A 19,095-nucleotide genomic window follows, 5' to 3' on the forward strand; every position below is an offset into this window, starting at 1 on the left:
GTTACATTCAGTTCTTGAAAGAAGTAAGAGAATGTCAACTTGCTCCTTCTCTGGAACAGAAGAACCCAGCAACTCAAAGGTTACTCACCTTCACTTGTCTTCTAAACTTAACAATGCCTACTAATTCTAACTTTAACAACCTTATTATGACATATAGATAGGCTGGAAATAAGCATTACCAAAACATGCAAGCTGAACCTTTTAATGTTTTTCTTTCCTTTCTTTCTGATATTTACAACAGTAAAAAAAAATTAAATTATGATGACAATGTCATCATCTTCAGCATTTTCCCCATAACTACATCACATCATGATCTGATAAATCAGGTTAAGGACAGATCATAATAGAGAAAATCTATCTATGTAATCTCTTAGAACTGACAACTTGATGGCACATAATCAATCAATCAATCAATATCACATCACAGCCTATTGGAGGAAGGGAAGTGCACAGTGTGATAAGCACATTGCATTTGTTTTTTTTAGAATTTTTAAATTTTTTTTCCAAACAAACACACATACAAACTAACAAACAAACAATGTATTTTCTCTGAACAGAGTATTGACTGAGTATTAAAACTTGCGCAGTTTATAACATCCCCAAACACAATTTATATCTTTCAATTTCTGCCATAATATTCTTTCTCTCTGCTTTTTTATTTTATTTTCCTTCTGCTTCTTATCTAATATATAAACATATATTGCATTTTTTCAGCACGTTTTTGTGCTGAAAACGCCCCTCGCTTATACTCGAGTTTTTTTTTCTTCTTTTTCACATTATACCGGATGGCGCAAACTTGGCGGGCTTTTGCATTAGCAAGCCCTGCCGGTGCAGTGAGAGGGCGGGCGGGAGCCGCCAGCCTTCTCGGCTGAGGGAGGAGGATCTGTTGTGATTCTGAAATCATATCTGAGTTCAAGATGAAATAATTTCATTGCTTTGCTTTTTCATTCAGTATCTTCACTAACTTTCTCATACCTTGTATGGTAGTTAACACGTGCGACAACTAAGGTTTAATGATGTGCCTAATGAAAAAGGAAGACTGTGCCGAAAGCTGCTCGTACAATGTATCTGGGGTATCTAGGCATCTCCAACTCATTTTGGTCTCAGACCAAGGAGTTTCCCATCATTGAAAGAAAGACCTATATTCTGACTCAGCTCTCTATTGGATCATATGCTAATCTGCAGATTTGCTATCTGGCACATATTTTTGTTTTTTTTATATTTGTGTTATATTACAATCAGGACTGTGTTGTTTATTCAAATGTATCAAAAAATATGTCTTGTGACATAAGCCGGACAAACCCTCTTTACAATTTACAATATAATCATCATCTAATCCGTGGTAGCTCAACTGTTACAATGCAGTACTGCAGGCTAATTCTGCTGACTGCCAGCTGCCAGCAGGTCGGCAGTTCAAGTCTCACCAGCTCAAAGTTGACTCAACCTTCCATCCTTCCGAGGTGGATAAAATGAGGACCCAGATTGTTGGGGCAATAAGCTGACTCTGTAAACCTCTTAGAGAGGGCTGTAAAAGCACTCTGGAGCAGCATATAAGTCCTATGTGCTACTGCTATTGCTTATTCAACATGAGAAAATTCACCCATTCTCCAAATTGTTATATACATTCAATTCCCCTAAAGAATTGAACCTGGGCAAATAAAAGGCATGTGATCTCAGCCATGTAAAGATAGTCCTCGACTTACAACCACAATTGAGCCTAAATTTCCATTGCTAAACAAGACAGTTGTTAAGTGAATTTTGCCCCATTTTATGACCTTTTTTTGCCACAGTCGTTAAGTGAATCATACAATTGTTAAGTTAGTAACAAAGTTACCTTGTTACTTTGCTTGTCAGAATGTGCAAAAGATGATCTCATGACCCTTGGGATGCTACAACAGTTTTAAGTATGAAAATCAGTCATGAGTCACTTCTTTCAGTGCTGCTGTATCTCTGAACGGTCACTAAACAAATGGTTGTAAGTGAGGACTGCCTTTATTTATATATCGTTTGTCCTTTATATGCCTGTTACAGTCAGCTGTACTCTCTGCCACCGAAAAGCAGAGCAAAGTGTCAGGGCCAGAAGTGGGTTTCAGAGGTTCTGACCAGTTCTGGAGAACCGGTAGCAGAAATTTTGAGTAGTTCGAAGAACCGGTAGTAAAAATTCTGACTGGCCCCACTCCCATCTATTCTCTGCCTCCCAAGTCCCAGCTGATCAGGAGGAAATAGGGATTTTGCAGTAACCTTCACCTGGATTGGGGTAGGAATGGAGATTTTACGGTATTCTTCCCCTGCCACGCCCACCAAGGCATGCCTCGCTCACCAAGCCACGCCCACAGAACCGGTAGTAAAAAATTTTGAAACCCACCACTGGTCAGGATTTACTAAAAACTTACCTCAGAATTGAAGCGTATCTGGCAGACGTTGCAAGAGATGATGGGGCGTTTGGCCTTGGTTACAGGGACCCCAAACGTATGGTTGATCACTGCTTTCTGCACAGGGTCCATCTGCCAGGGGAAAATAAATAAGAATTGTGGTGAGTGACTTTATTGTACCTGTACCTATAAGGCCTACTTTTCATAATAATGATGAACTGGAAGCCTAATCACATAATCCTGTTGGCCCACAGCACAAGTATTTGCATGCCTCCAACACCAACATTGCCTCAACCCTGTTATTATTTCATCCTTTAATGCTAAAGTAAGCGTTAAGAAAACCTGCGGTGAGTTTACTCTCTGGCAGCTCTGATGAAACCTGGTTAGTTTGTTGTAAGGTTGGTGGTGATACAGCTAGATTCCAAGGAGACGTTGTGCCTATATTAGGCTGGCTGAGATGGCCTTCTCAGGTGTTAAGACTTCAAAATATTCCTGAAAGGTAGCTATTTTACAAATTAATACTCTTTATTTGTTGCCATCCCCAGTGATGAGGAACGTCTGTGACACCAAAAGCTCTCAGACTAGCTTCTAGTTTGTTGTTGAAGAGGCAATTGGGCAAATTATGTAAATTGTTTCCTATGCACCTTTTTTTTTAATCCAGCAATCCAGCTAGATTCTATACACATGCTAATCATCCCAAAATGAGGACCTGCGGAGGTGTTGGAAATTATAGGGTAGACCAGATAGGGATGGCATAACTCACAAGCCTGAGCATGTTTGTAGGCAAGAGAAGAGAATGCTACAAAAGGGATCAGAGGTCAAGGGAATGGTGAATGAGAGGAATGAGGCACACTTAGGAAGGCTGTACAATAGTTACAAGCATGAAATGGGAAGCTCCTAATTTTGCTCTCACCTCAACCATGAACTCGCTAAGTAGCCTTAAACAAGACACGTTTTCTCAGCCCTGGCTCTCCTCTCTATTATGGGAATAGAAGGAAGGATAAACAAAACAAAACAAAACTGTTGTGACCCAGGCCCAAGTAGGTATTAAGAAACTCAGTCAGTGTAAAAACAAACAAACTTTATTCGACAAGCTGAGAATTACTTCATTCTCAGCGTCTTCTTTAGTCTTCAACTAAATTAAAGCAAATTCCTCCCAACACAAACTCCTCAGTCCTATCACCATCCTTGGTCCAATTAGGCAAACTGCCAAAGGCCTTTCCTGGCAAAAGTTCAGAAGACACCGATAGGAAACAAACACAAGAAGACAAGGCTATCAACGTTGCTGGCCCTTTAGCCTTATGGGAGGGGCCAATCATCTCTTGACCCTACTCCTGAGTCGTCCTCTTTGCTTGAGTTGCTCTTGCCTTCTGGCAGCTCTTCTCATGCGTGCATTAGGAATAGGCTCCTCCTGTTCCTGTGCCTCACTACTGTCAGACTCTGGAGGCTCTGGAGTCCACACCTCACTCCCTTATGGCCCTGGCCCCACCTCAGCCTCCAATGCAGAGCCCTCATCCGGGCCTTCCCCACACTCCAGGACTGAGCCACGCTCTTCCTCAGCGTCATCGCTGTCCGACTCCGTTGCCAGCTCCACAGGCTCCCGGCGGACCACAACACAAACAAAAAACACATATTCATACTGTTTTAACTGCAAGATGCTTTGAGTAACTCTGATGGAACAAGCTTGCATAAGAGATTAGGTCAAGTGACATGGTCTTCTTACTCTCTAAGACCCCACTCCATTTATTACATCCCAGTTGACTTCCATCCAATGCCAGCTCACTTCTTGTATAGCTTACTGAGCTACTGCATACGGTGAGTTGTGAAGTTCCTGACACATGTTAATACTGCAAAGCACTGCTATTTGAGCATGCCATCATGTTTGGGCTGGGGAGGTTGTGAGATATATGGCACTTTTGTTCTTTCGATATAAAATTCTCACTTGGGTTAACGGGAGGGTCAGAAAGGAAAACGAAGAGAGTGTGGCAAAGAGTTTAGTTTGGCATTTCTTTTGTCGTCTTCTAGGGCAGGGGTCTCCAACCTTGTCAACTTTAAGACTTGTGGACTTCAACTCCCAGAATTCCTCAGCCAGCAAAGTTCACAAGTCTTAAAGTTGACAAGGTTGGAGACCCCTGTTCTAGGGCGGTGATGGAGAACCTTTTAGACACCGAGTGCCAAAACTGCGTGCGCGCATGCCCAAACTGAAAGTTGTGTGCGCATGGATGTGCACATGTGGAGACACGCACATGCACAGGCATGTGTGTGCATGTGCAGACATTCGCACATATTCGCAGACATGCATGCACAGCAGAGACCTGAAGACCAGCTGGCCGGCGGGAGATGGGACATCCCAACACCGGCAGCGCGGCAAGAGGTAAGGTCTTTTTCTTTCGTGAGCTTCTGTTTTGTCATTTGCAGGGAAACAGAAGCTCATGAAAGAAACGCCACAGAGATCTGACCTGGGGAGACAACGTGCATGCCAGCAGAGAGGGCTCTGCGTGCCACCTCTGCCATGCGTGCCATAGGTTCACCATCACGGTTCTAGGGGGACATATTTATCCATATTCTGTAACCAAGGGCAAGAGCACAGGACTAGGTTCTCCTCCTATATTTCTTTGTTGTCTTTGGCAGAAGTCTAAACTAAACTGGGCGTCAGACTGAATAATTAGCCAGGCAGCCAAAGATATTAGGCGTTTCCTGGGCTACTGCTCTGGCCATTCTATATACAAGCTCTTTTCTTGAGAAAACCAACAGTCTAGTCTCCCTGCTATTCCCACATGTCTCTCCTTGGACTCTTTCTACCTCAGTGATTCACATTCGGGTTGGATGTCTCCATATTGAGAGAAGGTCTTCCATATGGAATGTGCACTCTTGTTAGGAACTTGGAGAGCCATGCGTCTCATCTACTTTCCAACAGAGTGGTGAATTTGGCCCTCAAATGTGATAGAATTACAACTCCCAGTAGTCCCACTGCAGTTGGCCAACAATGAAAGATGTTGGAAGTTAGCTATCTGCAAGGCCATTCATTCCCACTCCAATCTTATGACATCCCCAACTATTATCACAAACACAATGTTTTCATTGGCTTGTTACAACTCAGTGCTAAAATGCAACTGGATGGGAAGAAGCAACTTCATGGCTAGAAGTGTCCCCTTGAAAATTCTGGCAGCCCAGAATATAGTTAATAAATACATTCTTGGCACAAACCTGGAACAGGGCCCAGGCTGGGTTAGCTCTCTGGCCCTTATGTCTGTGATTATAATATAAATTGACAACAGGCAGCTGCCGAAAGGCAGAAGCCAAATCCGCCACCAATTGCCTGATGAGAGAGAGACTTAATTTATGAAGAAAGACAAAAATTGGGGATAGAAGACCATGGAGAGACCCTGAGAGTACCTAAGGAGAGTTCCAAGTATCCTATTAAGGAAACAGCATCCTTTCTCCTTTGGGTGATTTTAAACCATCTCTGTCCCAGTTGGATTTGTAGTACAAATAGAGAACTTTAAATTAGCCAAAATGCTCCTCTGCACTTCAGATGCTTCTTTTCCACTTGAATAATTACCATGGGGTTAGCATCAAAAGCCTGAGTGAGGCTCAAAGGCACTTTATAAAAATGGCAACTGATTCACCCAAGAGGGGTGTGCTTCCTGTATCTCATTTTGTCTCTCTTACAGAGATTCATACGCACACACAAAAAAAAGCTTTTCTGTTATTAAAAAGATACACAAGCTTTCAGATGATTTAAGTCCCAACAAATACTTTGTGTTCTCCTTATTTAATCATGGGTCCTGCCTTGTCTCCCCTCTCTGAGGGTTGTTTCTCATTGAAAAAAATATTAATTTAGCCTACACATGTTTTCTCAGGGAAACTAAAATTGGCTATCTGTAAAAACAGCCCAGTTGTTTTTCAATGCTATTTCAAGCCCCACCCGCTCTTTTCTGACAAACTGGGTCAAATTTATTGAATGCTGTAGGTGTTATGTAGGAAACAATCACGTGGATTCATTTTTACAAGTTAGGAAAGTAGAAAAGAGAAGCAGCACAATAACCCAAAGTCCAGGAAAAAAAACCCCACAAGTGTGTTAAAAGCAGAGAAAGACTTAATCTGGGATAGAGGGACTGAATTAAAATTAAACAAGTAGAAGAGATCCTTAGAATTTTTTTCCCCTTGTCCACAATTTCTAAATAATGTTTGGATGTGCTATGATAACATCTGAAAAAATCAGATTACTGAGATACAACGTGAGGTAATTCTCTATTCCTGAAGATTTTACTCTGGCTACTCCTCTAATAGTGGTACAAAGGTTAACTAATGAATACTTTAGGGAAACCTTATGTTTATTTGAAGATTCCCCAATCCCTGTGAGAAAGTATTTTTGCTTTTCTAGCAGATTTCTGAGTTCACCTTTCTATTCAAGGTGTGGGGAAAGAAGGGAGCAATAATGTGAGTCTCTAAGCACTAAGTAACTTCCAAATAGCCACAAAGAGGTAGCTTTCATTTATTTATTTATTTATTAGCTGTCAGCACTTCTAAAGTTAATCCATCAAGAAAGATATAGTCTTATTCCATTTGAGAGAAACAGAAGTTACTGGGTAAGCTGTAATAATAGTAATAATAGTAATAGGTACCTTGAGTGCAATCCCGAAACAATGCCTTGAACATATTCAGCATTGACAAATTCACTATCAGTCAATTGCAAAAGACATCTTTTCTTTTCTTTTGTCACAACAGTATACGCAAACATTGACATAAAAACAACAACACATCATATAAACATATATATAGGCTAAAATATGTATAAAATATAAAATATAGGCTAAAATATGTATATATATATGCGCAAAAGTATTAATTTGATATAATGAAAGGGAACAATAGAACAGGAACGGTAGGCACTTTTGTGCTCTTATACACGCCCCTTGGAACAGCTTACATCCCGCAACCGTATCCTAACACCATCGAACATCCACATTTGCCTATCCCAGGTCCTTGGGAAGAACTTGATAGGCGGACAAAAATGCCAAATCCAGTCTGAATATCTGGCTGACTGTGCAACGAGCAATAATAATAATAATAATTATAGATTGATACCTAGGAGGCTGGCAGCAACCCGTATCAGCCATTAGCACCAGTCAATGGTATTTGTGACCCATTTTTAAATGTCCAGTTGACTGAGTTTCATGTTTAATGTATAAAAGAGATGATGATGATGATGATGATGTGATGATAATAATATCAACAAGTGCAACAAGTGGAGAAAATTCTTTTGTGCAAAAAAAGAGAGAAAGAACTACATCAAATAAGACTTTTAACAGCTTTGTTTGCCATTTAAATATCTGAAGAGACACCTTTTTTATACATGGATGTTCATATATTTGGGTAGGGTACTACAAAATGTACTAATTATTGATATACAGTGATCTCAGTTTACAATCCAGCCAGCAAGCATTTATTATTGAATAGATTAAGAATATAATAAATAAATCCTCCACTGCAGTGGAATCCTCTATCAAAGTGGCTTTGCAAGAAACTTCCTTTGATTTCATTTTGTCCATATAATAACAGCAACTCCATAGTCTCCATGATGATTGGAGAGATACACAACATGACTGGATTCGATCAATAACCAGTTAAAAGACCGGCTATGATTCTACACTTTCTTCCCTTAATTATTTTTTTAGCAGAATGAAAGCAAGTTCACTATTGGTTAAATCCAAATCATCTGTCATTTTAAGATATACACTGCACGCCTGAGGTATTTCTGCAACTTTGCTGATCTGCAATGAATTTGCCTAGCACGGAATCAGGAAGAAGTCCAGGCTGTTGTGGTCCGGCAGTAGCCTGCGGAGCTGGCAGCGGAGTCGGATAGCGATGAGGCTGAGGAAGAACATGGGCCAGTCCTGGAGGCTGGGGAAGGCCCGGATGAGGACTCTGCGTCAGAGGCAGAGATGGGGCCACGGCCATCTGGGAGTGATGTGCGGACTCCGGAGCCTCCAGAGGCTAACAGTAGTGAGGCAGAGGAACAGGAGGAGCCTGTTCCTAATGCACACATGAGAAGGCAAGAGCTGCTAAAACAAAGAAGAGGACTTAAGCCCATAAGGCTTAAAAGACCAGCAACTGCGTTCGGGCTCTTTGTTGGAAAACAACGTTTATAGACTTGCTCCTTGTTTTGCTGCATTTATTTCTTATTGGCGTCTCCTGCTTTTGAACTTTTGCCAAGAAAAGCCTTTGGCAGTTTACCTAATTAAACCAAGATTGGTGATAAGACTGAAGAATTGTGTTATGAAGAATTTGCTTTAATTTAGTTTGGACGACACTGAGAATGAGTTAAATGTCAGATGTTCTAATAAAGTCCGTTTGTTTTTGAACTGATTGCGTCTAGTACTATCTACCTGGGCCTGGGTCACAATACAGGCTTGGCAGAGAATAACTGTGTCCCAGATGGCAGCATAGAGACCCTGTACATCCTCGTCTCTCCTGCACACTGGGCCTGAGCAGGATAGGCCACCGTCTCTCCAGATTTTTGCTCTACATTTAAGGAAGAACATTCAGATTGTTCTAAGAGCTGCCCTGCTCTATGGACATATATCAGAAGTGAACTAAAAGGGAGGGGATACTCTTCCCACTCCCTCACCAGTAACAGAGTTTTTGTCAAAACAGCAGGCTGTAAAATGGAACCGCCTCACATGTCTCCACAGGGAAAGGGAGGTTAGCAAGAGCCGGCAACAGTGTTTTAATAGCTCCCCCTTCATCTGAGGTTTGGCCAGGATGTCCAAGTTCATCCCCCGCACTAAGATAGTATCTTCCAGATACTTAGATCGGAGATGTACAAGAGTAAAATACTAAAATATCATGCAGCCCATGCTGGGTAGAATCATTTAGGCTACAATCCTGAAAAATGAAATCTCTGGGACAAGATTTAAGCCTAAGCCTAATAGACTGTGGTAATTTTTTGTTTGATGATCTAGTCTCAAACAGAGAACATCTTGATGGGATAGCATACAGTTCTGCCAGAACAGCGTCATGCAATTTTTGTGATGATGTAGCCGGGCCCTTTCACCACCAGCTAGAGGATCATTGCTTTAACACAGGTTCTTATTACCCACACTTACAGATGAGTCAGTTATAAATGATGATAAGGTAATGAGATCATCTTTCATTGAAACTCTTTGTAAAACTGTGTGTGTGCGTGTGTGTATGTGCGCGCACACACACACACACACAGTATACATACACAAGCTTTATACACATATATAGATCCATGACTTATATGTATGTATCTCATGCATGTATGTATGTAATATAAATCAATCATATCACACAAACTTATCTATAAGATATATTATACACACATACACATGTATTCATACTTTTTACTTTTTTCTATTTAATTAAAGGCATATAACTAATAAAGTAAAATAAAAAAATGAAATGAAATGAAATGAAAAATACTGGGTAGGCAACTTTTTAGTGTCTGAGGACGGGGGGGGGGGGTTTTCCTGCCAGATGAAGACTACACTCAAAGGGAAAAACCAGGTAAAATAAAAAAATGAAATGAAATGAAATGAAAAATACTGGGTAGGCAACTTTTTAGTGTCTGAGGACGGGGGGGGGGGGTTTTCCTGCCAGATGAAGACTACACTCAAGGTGAAAAACTAGGTAAAAATAAAAAAATGAAACAAACAAAACTAACAAAACCAAAACCAAAAAAATCCAAACCCTCCCCCGAAGAGAACAGAAAAAGGATGACAAGAAGCGTTCTTTTTAAAGCGCCTAAAATTAAAAGTGTTTCTTACATACTCTTTTAATAAGTCTTTTAGATACAGAACTTCAAAAATAAAATGAGGAGGAGGTTCCATGGAGGACAGTGCATAGGAAGGGACAGGTAGCCAGTCCATGTTACCTATCGATGTTTTTATTACTTGGTTGCAAACCATGGCTTTCTTGGGTCTGAGAGGCAAAGAACTCTAAGATCACAGGAATCCTTCAGTACATCTCTTTCGCCTGCAGCTCAACAATGTCTACCCACTGATATTGCCATCTCCCAGCCCTGCCGACACAAATTCATCTGACAAGCTGTTGCTCCTGCTTATTCAATGCCTTCTAAAAGGCAATTACTTAAGCATGCATGCTGCCTCTAGCTCTCTCATTTCTGAGTTTCACTGCTGCTACCAAAAAATGGGAGAATACGAGCCGAGCTTGCAAGAATAGTAGGTCACAGAAGCTGTAGTGGAATAGTGAAATGGCAATGGAATGCAATTACGATGATGGGCTGAATCTGGAAAGAATGGCTATTCTGGAAGAAGAAATGTCTAGGCAGGGGACCCTTGAGGATACATAACTGCTGCAAAGACAAACTGGTGATACTTGAGCAAGTACAAGAGTACAATTTGGAATGGAGAAACACAAAGAAACATACACTTCAAGTACTGTTTAAGAGTAGGACCGCAAATTGAGGTTGAGGAAAGCTGACTTCAAAACTATAATAATAGTTTGAGACAATGGCCAGATCTTCATGTGAGGACCTATCCTTCCAATCCATCTTTGCAATAAACTGTCTGCAACTGGGTGCTATTAAAGTTATGCAGAGTTCAAAGTTGGCTCAATTAAGTTAAGAATTGTGAAAAGAAAGAAAAATATCTGTCACAGTTGATGATGCTAGCTGAATTACCATTAAAGTGAAGAACTTTTTCTAGCAAACTGTTTTGGATTGTGGATGCAATGCCTGGTTTTACCACAAATCAAAACTGTAAGAGCCAGCGTGAGAATATTTGCACCGTTCTACAGTATCTGTTGCTATTGAAAGGGAGGGAAGAAGGTGGCAATTGAGCAAAAATTTGTTTTGTGACCAGAGTAGAAACAGCTGGGAAGTTAACAAAAGCGTTTATTTATTTTTATTTATTTATTTTTGTCACACAGTATATATAAGCATAAGCATGAAATAATTATACAATATATAAGCATACATATGAGTATGAGTATGTAATAACTATATTAATTAGATATAATGAAAGGAAACAATAGATCAGGAACGGTAGGCACGTTTGTGCTCTTATGCACGCCCCTTACAGACCTCTTAAGAATGGGGTGAGGTCAATGGTAGATAGTTTTTGGTTGAAGCTTTGGGGATTTTGAGAAGAGGCCACAGAGTCAGGTAGTGTATTCCAAGCATTAACAACTTGTTACTGAAGTCATATTTTCTGCAATCAAGATTGGAGCGGTTAACATTAAGCTTAAATCTATTGTGTGCTCGTGTATTGTTGCAATTGAAGCTGAAGTAGTCTTTGACAGGAAGGACATTGTAACAGATGATTCTATGAGTTAAACTCAGGTCATGTCGAAGGCGGTGTAGCATGCCTTGTTATCTAGATGTAAAGGCTCTTCTTCATTTTCTGACTTGCTTAGTTTGATGCAAGCTTTACCTTGCTTCCAAATAAGAACAAACAGCCATGATTCTGCTTACTCAAAGGGGACTTCATGGAAAAACAGGGATGAGGTGAGTCAAAAAAGCATTCCTAGTGGTCAAGTTGTCACTAGGAGAACTGAACCTTAACTAACTTTCCAGAATCTTGAATAATTTTTCCCTCCTTTCTCTACTCAACTATCCTCAAACTCATGCAAAATTTTAGGCCACGGAACCAATTACTGTTCTAGCCTCGGCATGTTCCTAAAGTAAATGTCTCCATCTTGCCCCACTCCAGCTATACCAGACAGGAGGAGATTAGACAGAGGGTTATGTGAAGATCTAACTCTCTGGAGAAGGCTGTAGTATTGAGAAAGGTGGAAAGAAAGAGAAGAAGAGGTCAATCAGATGGACTCATTTTCAGTCGTGAAATAGGTGCACCATTAGAAGACCAGGAGGACCAGTTAGTGGTAGATTGCCACAGAGAAAATCTATCTATATGGTCGCTAAGAGTTGAAAATGACTTGATCGTAGGAGATGACCAGGCTGAGCCCGAGGGAAGGGTTAGATGTATCATCAGTCATAAGTCCCTTCGCCCTCACAAGAGATCTAAGTCCAGCTTGCCTTGAATGCCTTAGACTCTTATCTACCGCCAATTTGCTTTGGCTGTTAGTAGTTCAGATTCTTGTAGAGAGCTTAGCTTAGCTTGCAATAAATCTTTCTATCCATTACTGCCTGAGTCTTCTGATTTCCCTGGTGCTTGATATTGATGGTGCATTTTTTTTAAAAAAAGAAATGATATGTATGTAATATATTTATACAACTTGCTTTCCCCATCAAATCACTTTGTAAGGTCTGGTTTCTAATATTACATGTAAAGTCATATTCCACACTTATTTCATACAGTGTCGTGACTTAAATACCCTAGGTATCTACATATTGCCCTGAGTTTGCCACAAGAACAAACATGAAAGAGGTTTTTAAAATTGCAAGGAGAAACAGAGTTGCTTACCTTCTCCCCCACACATTATTAATTCAAGATCACCAAATGAAACTGGTACAAAATTCAGGATGAGCAAAGAACTCACTTTATATAACAAATATTTCACATATACGCTGCCTAGGCCTGGTTTCTGTAAATTTTAGATCAAATTATATTTAGAAATGAATTAAACTTTCCATTCACTGATTGGTGGGATTTTGCAGAAAGGGCGTTTTATATGGTGTTTTATAATTATTTTTTATTCTGGAGTGATACTGAGATATGGAATGAAACAGGAAAAAATGGCCTTTTTTTTCAACAATGGGTGACTGTGTTTGCTTGTCTGTTCACAGTGAAAGTAATGAATAAGGAGCAATGGATAATTCATTGTATCGCATGTTCAAAGTTGTTTTAATTAAAAAATACCTTAGAAAGATTATGGGGATATGCACGTTAAGTTAAATTTAAACCAGTTAAACAATATATTACCAGCTGAAGTGGCTTTTTTCCCCCTCTTATTGTCTCCAGTCTCATTGTCGTTTTAAAAAGAATTAGATTTTATTCCCGAGAAGTTCTCTGAATTAACGTGATTGCTCTGAATGCAGCTTCCACAGTCAGTTAGCATACGACTCATTACTAGAGATTGAGAACAGATGACCATCATCCTTGTCCAATTCAGATAATTTTGCCTTGCCCATCTGATTGGCAACCCCTGATGACAAAGGTCTGGACTGAATGAATCCTCAATTTGTCCAAAATAACTTGCATTGCAGTCTTACATATTCAGCGATCTCTTTTCCAAGAGACAAAGAGTCTGCAGAGACTCTCCCCATTCTTTGGGGGAAAGAACCACAAAACAGCTGGAATGGGAAAGAACAAAAAAAAAAAAAAAGGGCAAGGGAGGCCACAGCTATTTTAAGAAAACTCCTTTCCAAAAATAAAATTAAAAAGTGTTTAAAAATTACTTTTGAAAAGAAAAGTCACCACTTGTCAGTACAAAACCCAAGAAGGGCAAGAAGTGATGAAAGATGAGAAGGGAACTAAAGCCAGCTGAGCGAGGGAAGAAGGCTCCAGGGAGGGGAGAGTTACTGCAGTCAGCAGTGATCTGGGAAAGGTGACTTTGGAGGCTGTTATTGATCCTTCTGCAGGACTGACCTTGTGAAATCACCTCCCTGGGAAAAAAGAGGGAAGGGAGCTCTTGTGAGGATTAAAGGGGTGCAGGTGGGGGATTAATGCAACCTGCTTGGCATAAGATTCAGTCCACCGGTCCTGCTAGATGCTTTGCACAAAAAAGAGAAGGGACAGAAGGACTCTCTGCTCAGAAAGCACTTGTACTAGAAATATACAAGGAAAAGATGAAAAGGAAAAGAAGAGCCAGCTCAAGGCATTTGGGGAACCCAAATGATAGTCCCCCCACCTCTTTCTATAAATAGCAAAATATGCACTCTTCTGTATCTTGGCCTGTGAGCTTCAAGTGATGTGCACTAGAGAAACCTCCTGAAAAAGATCATATCCCATCGATCTGCGATCCACATGCAGTAGAAATCCTAACTTTGTTTGGAATCTGGGTATTTTCCCCGTTTTCCTTCCTGTGTTGCTTTTACCCAACAGCATTTTAAGGTGGGATCCTTCTTGTCTAATGCCTATGGTACTCTATCGTATTGCCTGAGGCCTTTTCTTCCTTTGAAGACTTCCCTTAGGAAGACAAGGGTGTTGCTACGAGACAAGGTATTTTTGTGCACGTGCTATTGACTGCCTCGTTCACAGATGATGTCATCCTCCACTTATAACCTCCAATGCTGTCCCACTGCTCTCACTTTTGTTTTCAACCAATGTCTGAATGGATACAAGTTGTGCATTCCTGATTACTTAGAGTCTTCTATACACTTAAAGTGTGAATGAATCCCAACAAATTCAGTAAGACTTGAGTGTACCAGTAAAATTAAGGCAGAAGTCAGGGTCCTGTGACTCTTCCCCAAAAAGTGCTATTCTATGACTTCCAATGATGCTCTACTCTAACATCAAACCAAATAGCCATTATGAGGAATATCAGGAGCTCTTCTGAAACAGCATTTGGGGTTACAGGTTCTTAACAGCATTTCCCCACTGCCTTCCCACACTAAGTTAATCTTTTTGGGTGAAGATAGAAAGAACCTTTTGCAGATTAGGTTGTTGTAATGATTTTTTTCATCGGAGAATTTTTTTTCCCCTTTAAGGTGAGTTTGAGGTGATTAACAGCCAAAGTTTGCTTTTAATCAGCCCTTGGAGATGTGGAAATGGATTCCCACACAATTCAGGCTTTCAGCATGGTTTCAAATTGTGGATATGAAATTAATAAAGGATCAATATATATACAGCCACCCAACAAACGAATATTTAGGAAGGGAGATTCATGCTCCGATCCAATGTCTGGTTTGTTGAAAAGGAGGTTTGCACTGCTCGTTGCAAAATTTGGTTGATACTGCAAGTTAGGGAAGTTTATCATAACAATAATGTCTGCCTGCCTGCCTGCCTGCCTGCCTGCCTGCCTGCCTGCCTGCCTGCCTGCCTGCCTATCTATCTATCTATCTATCTATCTATCTATCTATCTATCTATCTATCTATCTATCTATCTATCTATCTATCTGCCTGCCTGCCTGCCTACCTACCTACCTACCTACCTACCTACCTTCCTAATCTAGCATCCAACCAACCAACCAATACGGATGACATGAGCTCTAACAGCAGTACAAGTCAATAATTTGATAATTCCTTCATGTATCATTTTAGGTGCTTATCTTTGAGAATATACCCAAAATAATATGGGACAGGAATCCAGAATCAACTCTTCCAATTTTTTTTTTTAATGTCTGAAAATAGTCATAAGGAGTTCAGATGTTGACTGCCTAATGATATTTTAAAGACATTTTTTCTGGTGCTTTTTTTTTAACTTTAATTATTCCTGTGCCTTTTTGTCCATTCTACCCAACGCCCCCCCCTCCCCCGTGCAAAACAGAAAATAATTAGGATACTTGAATTCCCCACCCATCCACCCATCCAAGAATAGCAATTTCAAGAAAAAGGATTTAGTCCGGAGAGACAATATGGAAGAAAAAGGCTGAACACATACAAACAGTAGAGCCATTCTGAACAGAATTAGGCTTTTTTTTGGTGGCTATTCTCAACTATTTTTAAACACTTGGGATATCAATTACTTTCTGTCTTGAGCCAGATAGATCGCAACCTATAAGTCACAAGGCAACAAGCCAAGCTACTGGTTATACAAGGTCACCAAAATTTAGGGCATCAGCATTACAGTCCCCTATCTCAGCCACAGATCCCTTCTTCTCCTGCAGCAGAGGCAGAAAGAACCCAAGAGCCCTAGATGGCTTCCTTCCCCACAGGAGACCCTGGAAACTTCCCAGGCCCTGTCACTCTACCTGTTAATATTTCCATTGACTTTGCCCAGCGTAATAGATATCACTGCCACTCAAGGCCAAGGAGAATGTCATCAGGAAGAACTCATTTTAGACGTGCTCCTCCTCTAATTAAGTGTAAGCTGTTGCTACTTCTCTGGAATAGCCAGAAGATACAAAAGGTTCAGACCGAAAGAGAAAACGACGTGACTTGCATGCATATGTCCAAATGTATAATATCCAGTAATGAGTTAAAAACTCATTTCTAGCTTTATGGATGAGCATCAAGCCTTTTGTAAAACAATATGTTGCTAGAGAACAGTTGAAAAAATTCCTCTAGTATGTCAAGAAAGTTAAGAAAGGAGGGAACCCACCCCGCTTTTATTGTTTATTTTTTTGCAGCAGACTAATCATAAAGCAAAGGAGCCAAACTCAGTTGATCGAGTTTTAGCTCCATTTAATCCAACGGATATGATTAAGCCCTGCTGGAATCTCTGTGATTAGAAAGTGCTTTGTTCATGTTTTATTTAATTAGGAATTTAAAACTTAGCCAATTTACAGTAATCTACACAACACACAAAACCATCCACTCAAACTAATTGCCAAATATGTCAAATATTAATTAAAATAGTAATAGAGATATCTATCAATTGCATTAAAACAACAATTGTTCCAAAAGTGCCAAAGGTCAGTTTCCCCATCTCTGTTATTACTTTTCCTGACGTTGCTATAAGAACTTAAACGAATATGAATGACCAAGGAATTTCAATAATTCCCTTTGGCTTTTATCCTAGAACCCCAGAGAAGTACAAGCAATTACAAAATATTTTTTACTGTAAACTGTCTGCTCACACCAATGGCAAGGCCTTGCCCAAGAATGTCATGACAAAGGATAGTGGTTATTTGTGTCTGCTTTTTTTGTGTCTGCTTACATTAAATATATGCCCAAGAAAATGGAATCCATCCCATTTACTGCTGGAACATTTTATGTATGCATTTTCAGCTTGAAACTGCCCTCTCTTTCAGATTCTTCAAGAGCTATCTAACCCCTTCCCCCAATCTCTTCCTTTCTCAAACCTAAACCGATCAATTGGTTTCCATCTTTCCTCTCTCCAATCTCCCAATCATCCTTGTTTCTTCCATGAACTAATTTCAAATCGTGTTCTCTTTAAAATATATTGCCCAGGTACTTATGGGCTTTGGCCAAGTATAAACTACTGCCTTGCTTTCCGTGATCCAGAAGCTATGGATACGGTCTAGTGTTCCATTTGCGTAATCGAACATTATTATTGATCTAAATAAATAAATAAAAAGAAAACCCCAAAATGGTGCTAAACAGGTAGAATTCTGAAAATCTCCACCTCTGTGTCACTGCACTGATTTCAAACTAAATCTGAAATTATCTGACTGAACTCAGACACCATTTCACCTCTCAAACACATGATGATCCAGTCATGAGTTAGACTGAAGGAAAGACTATGAGTGCCTCCCATTCTCTTGGTGTAGAATAATAATGCTGCTCCATTCAGAATTACTTCCCTTCCCTTGGGATCTATAGAGAACTGACAGAAATGTATGACATCATATGGTGGGGGTTGTCATAACAGTTCCTCTTAGATCCCTTAGTTGCTGCACAGATTAAGCAAGAGAGTGGCAAATTCCATAGGCTGCCTAGCCTTCATGCTTTTCAGCTTAATGCAAGTACAAAGGAACAATGCAACTGACTGTACACACAGAAACATCTTCCCAAGTGACTATAGAACCCTTTCTTTTCCTGATAAACAACTGCATTAAAAAGTAGGGCTGTCCTAGTAGGATCAATGCAAACACTCAACCACTTATCAGGCGAGAAGATGACCAAGAAATCATGCTCCATGCTTTCAAGATGAAATAATGCCATCTAAACCCACACAGTTCATTATCTCTGAACTTCTACTCCATTATGTCATCCTTCCACATAGGATCTAGATAAAAGAACATTATTTTGGCTCAGTATCTTTCTGCAAGATTCGGCCTCTGCTCATATGAAGATACCTAACTATGAACCTTACAGACTCCTCAGAAAGAATCTACATATTCACAATAGATGACAGAATACCATTAATACATAGTATTTTATGTATCAATATTTATTGAGCTGCAATCTTTCAAGAGGAAAAATACAAAACAAGACTGAAGATCATATCACAAAATGCAAAGTATGAAGTAAACATGAACAGGAAATTATTTAGATCAGAGCAGGATTAAATAATTCCACCGAACAAAACAGAACATGTTAATTCATTCATTCAAAAGGCTGTGTGTATTCTATTCATACAGAATTACAGATAATAAACTCATTTGATATAAATAATAAAATGGGAGAAGCAAAATTCTGTGACTTGCATGAAAATTTGTAGTATTGTTTTATTTTTGGTGCAACTTTCTATTTGTGTTTGTACTGTATATACTTTTGTTATTTTTTTATCTGCTTTTATTATCATTGGCTGGGAAGGAAGTATTGAAATGCCAATTTCAGCACGATCTCACCAGAATATAGAGGTACAACAAAAAGTAGAAACCTGCTCTTGAAAACAACCCAAAGTCACTAAATGAAATTCTTGAGGGTTCAGTTCTGTATTCCCTACCACTTTCCATGTTCTTGTTAATGTTGTTGTTGTTTTCTTCTGTGAAATTGCAACTTCCAGTTGAGGAGCATAGAAGAAAAGAGTTCCTTTAACAGAGTCTTCTGAAGGATAGCCGTGTAACATTTCTATGGTAGTAACACAAAACTTCAATGTTTAACGTAACAGCCATCAGTGATTGCCACACAATTGTATTATTTATGGAACTAGTGCATTCACATTAAATTGTGACCTAACCCCAAAGTTAGCATGCTTTCACTGTTCTGCAACACAGTATAGGTCATTTTTGACTTTTGGCCACAACTGTGACTGGAATATT

General features: G+C 39.8%; 1 protein-coding gene across 8 annotated transcripts in view; it reads right to left on the reverse strand.

Moving 5' to 3' along the window:
* Positions 1-19,095, reverse strand: part of ZNF385A (zinc finger protein 385A) — a 199,671-nt gene that overhangs the window by 61,462 nt on the left and 119,114 nt on the right. For all 8 annotated transcript variants that reach the window (XM_058173821.1, XM_058173820.1, XM_058173822.1 and 5 more), the window contains one exon: positions 2,394-2,504. In XM_058173821.1, coding sequence (XP_058029804.1) covers positions 2,394-2,504 — 111 coding nt within the window. The remainder of the gene's footprint in view (positions 1-2,393; positions 2,505-19,095) is intronic.

Source organism: Ahaetulla prasina, chromosome 2, assembly GCF_028640845.1.
Source record: "Ahaetulla prasina isolate Xishuangbanna chromosome 2, ASM2864084v1, whole genome shotgun sequence".
NCBI lineage: Eukaryota > Metazoa > Chordata > Lepidosauria > Squamata > Colubridae > Ahaetulla > Ahaetulla prasina.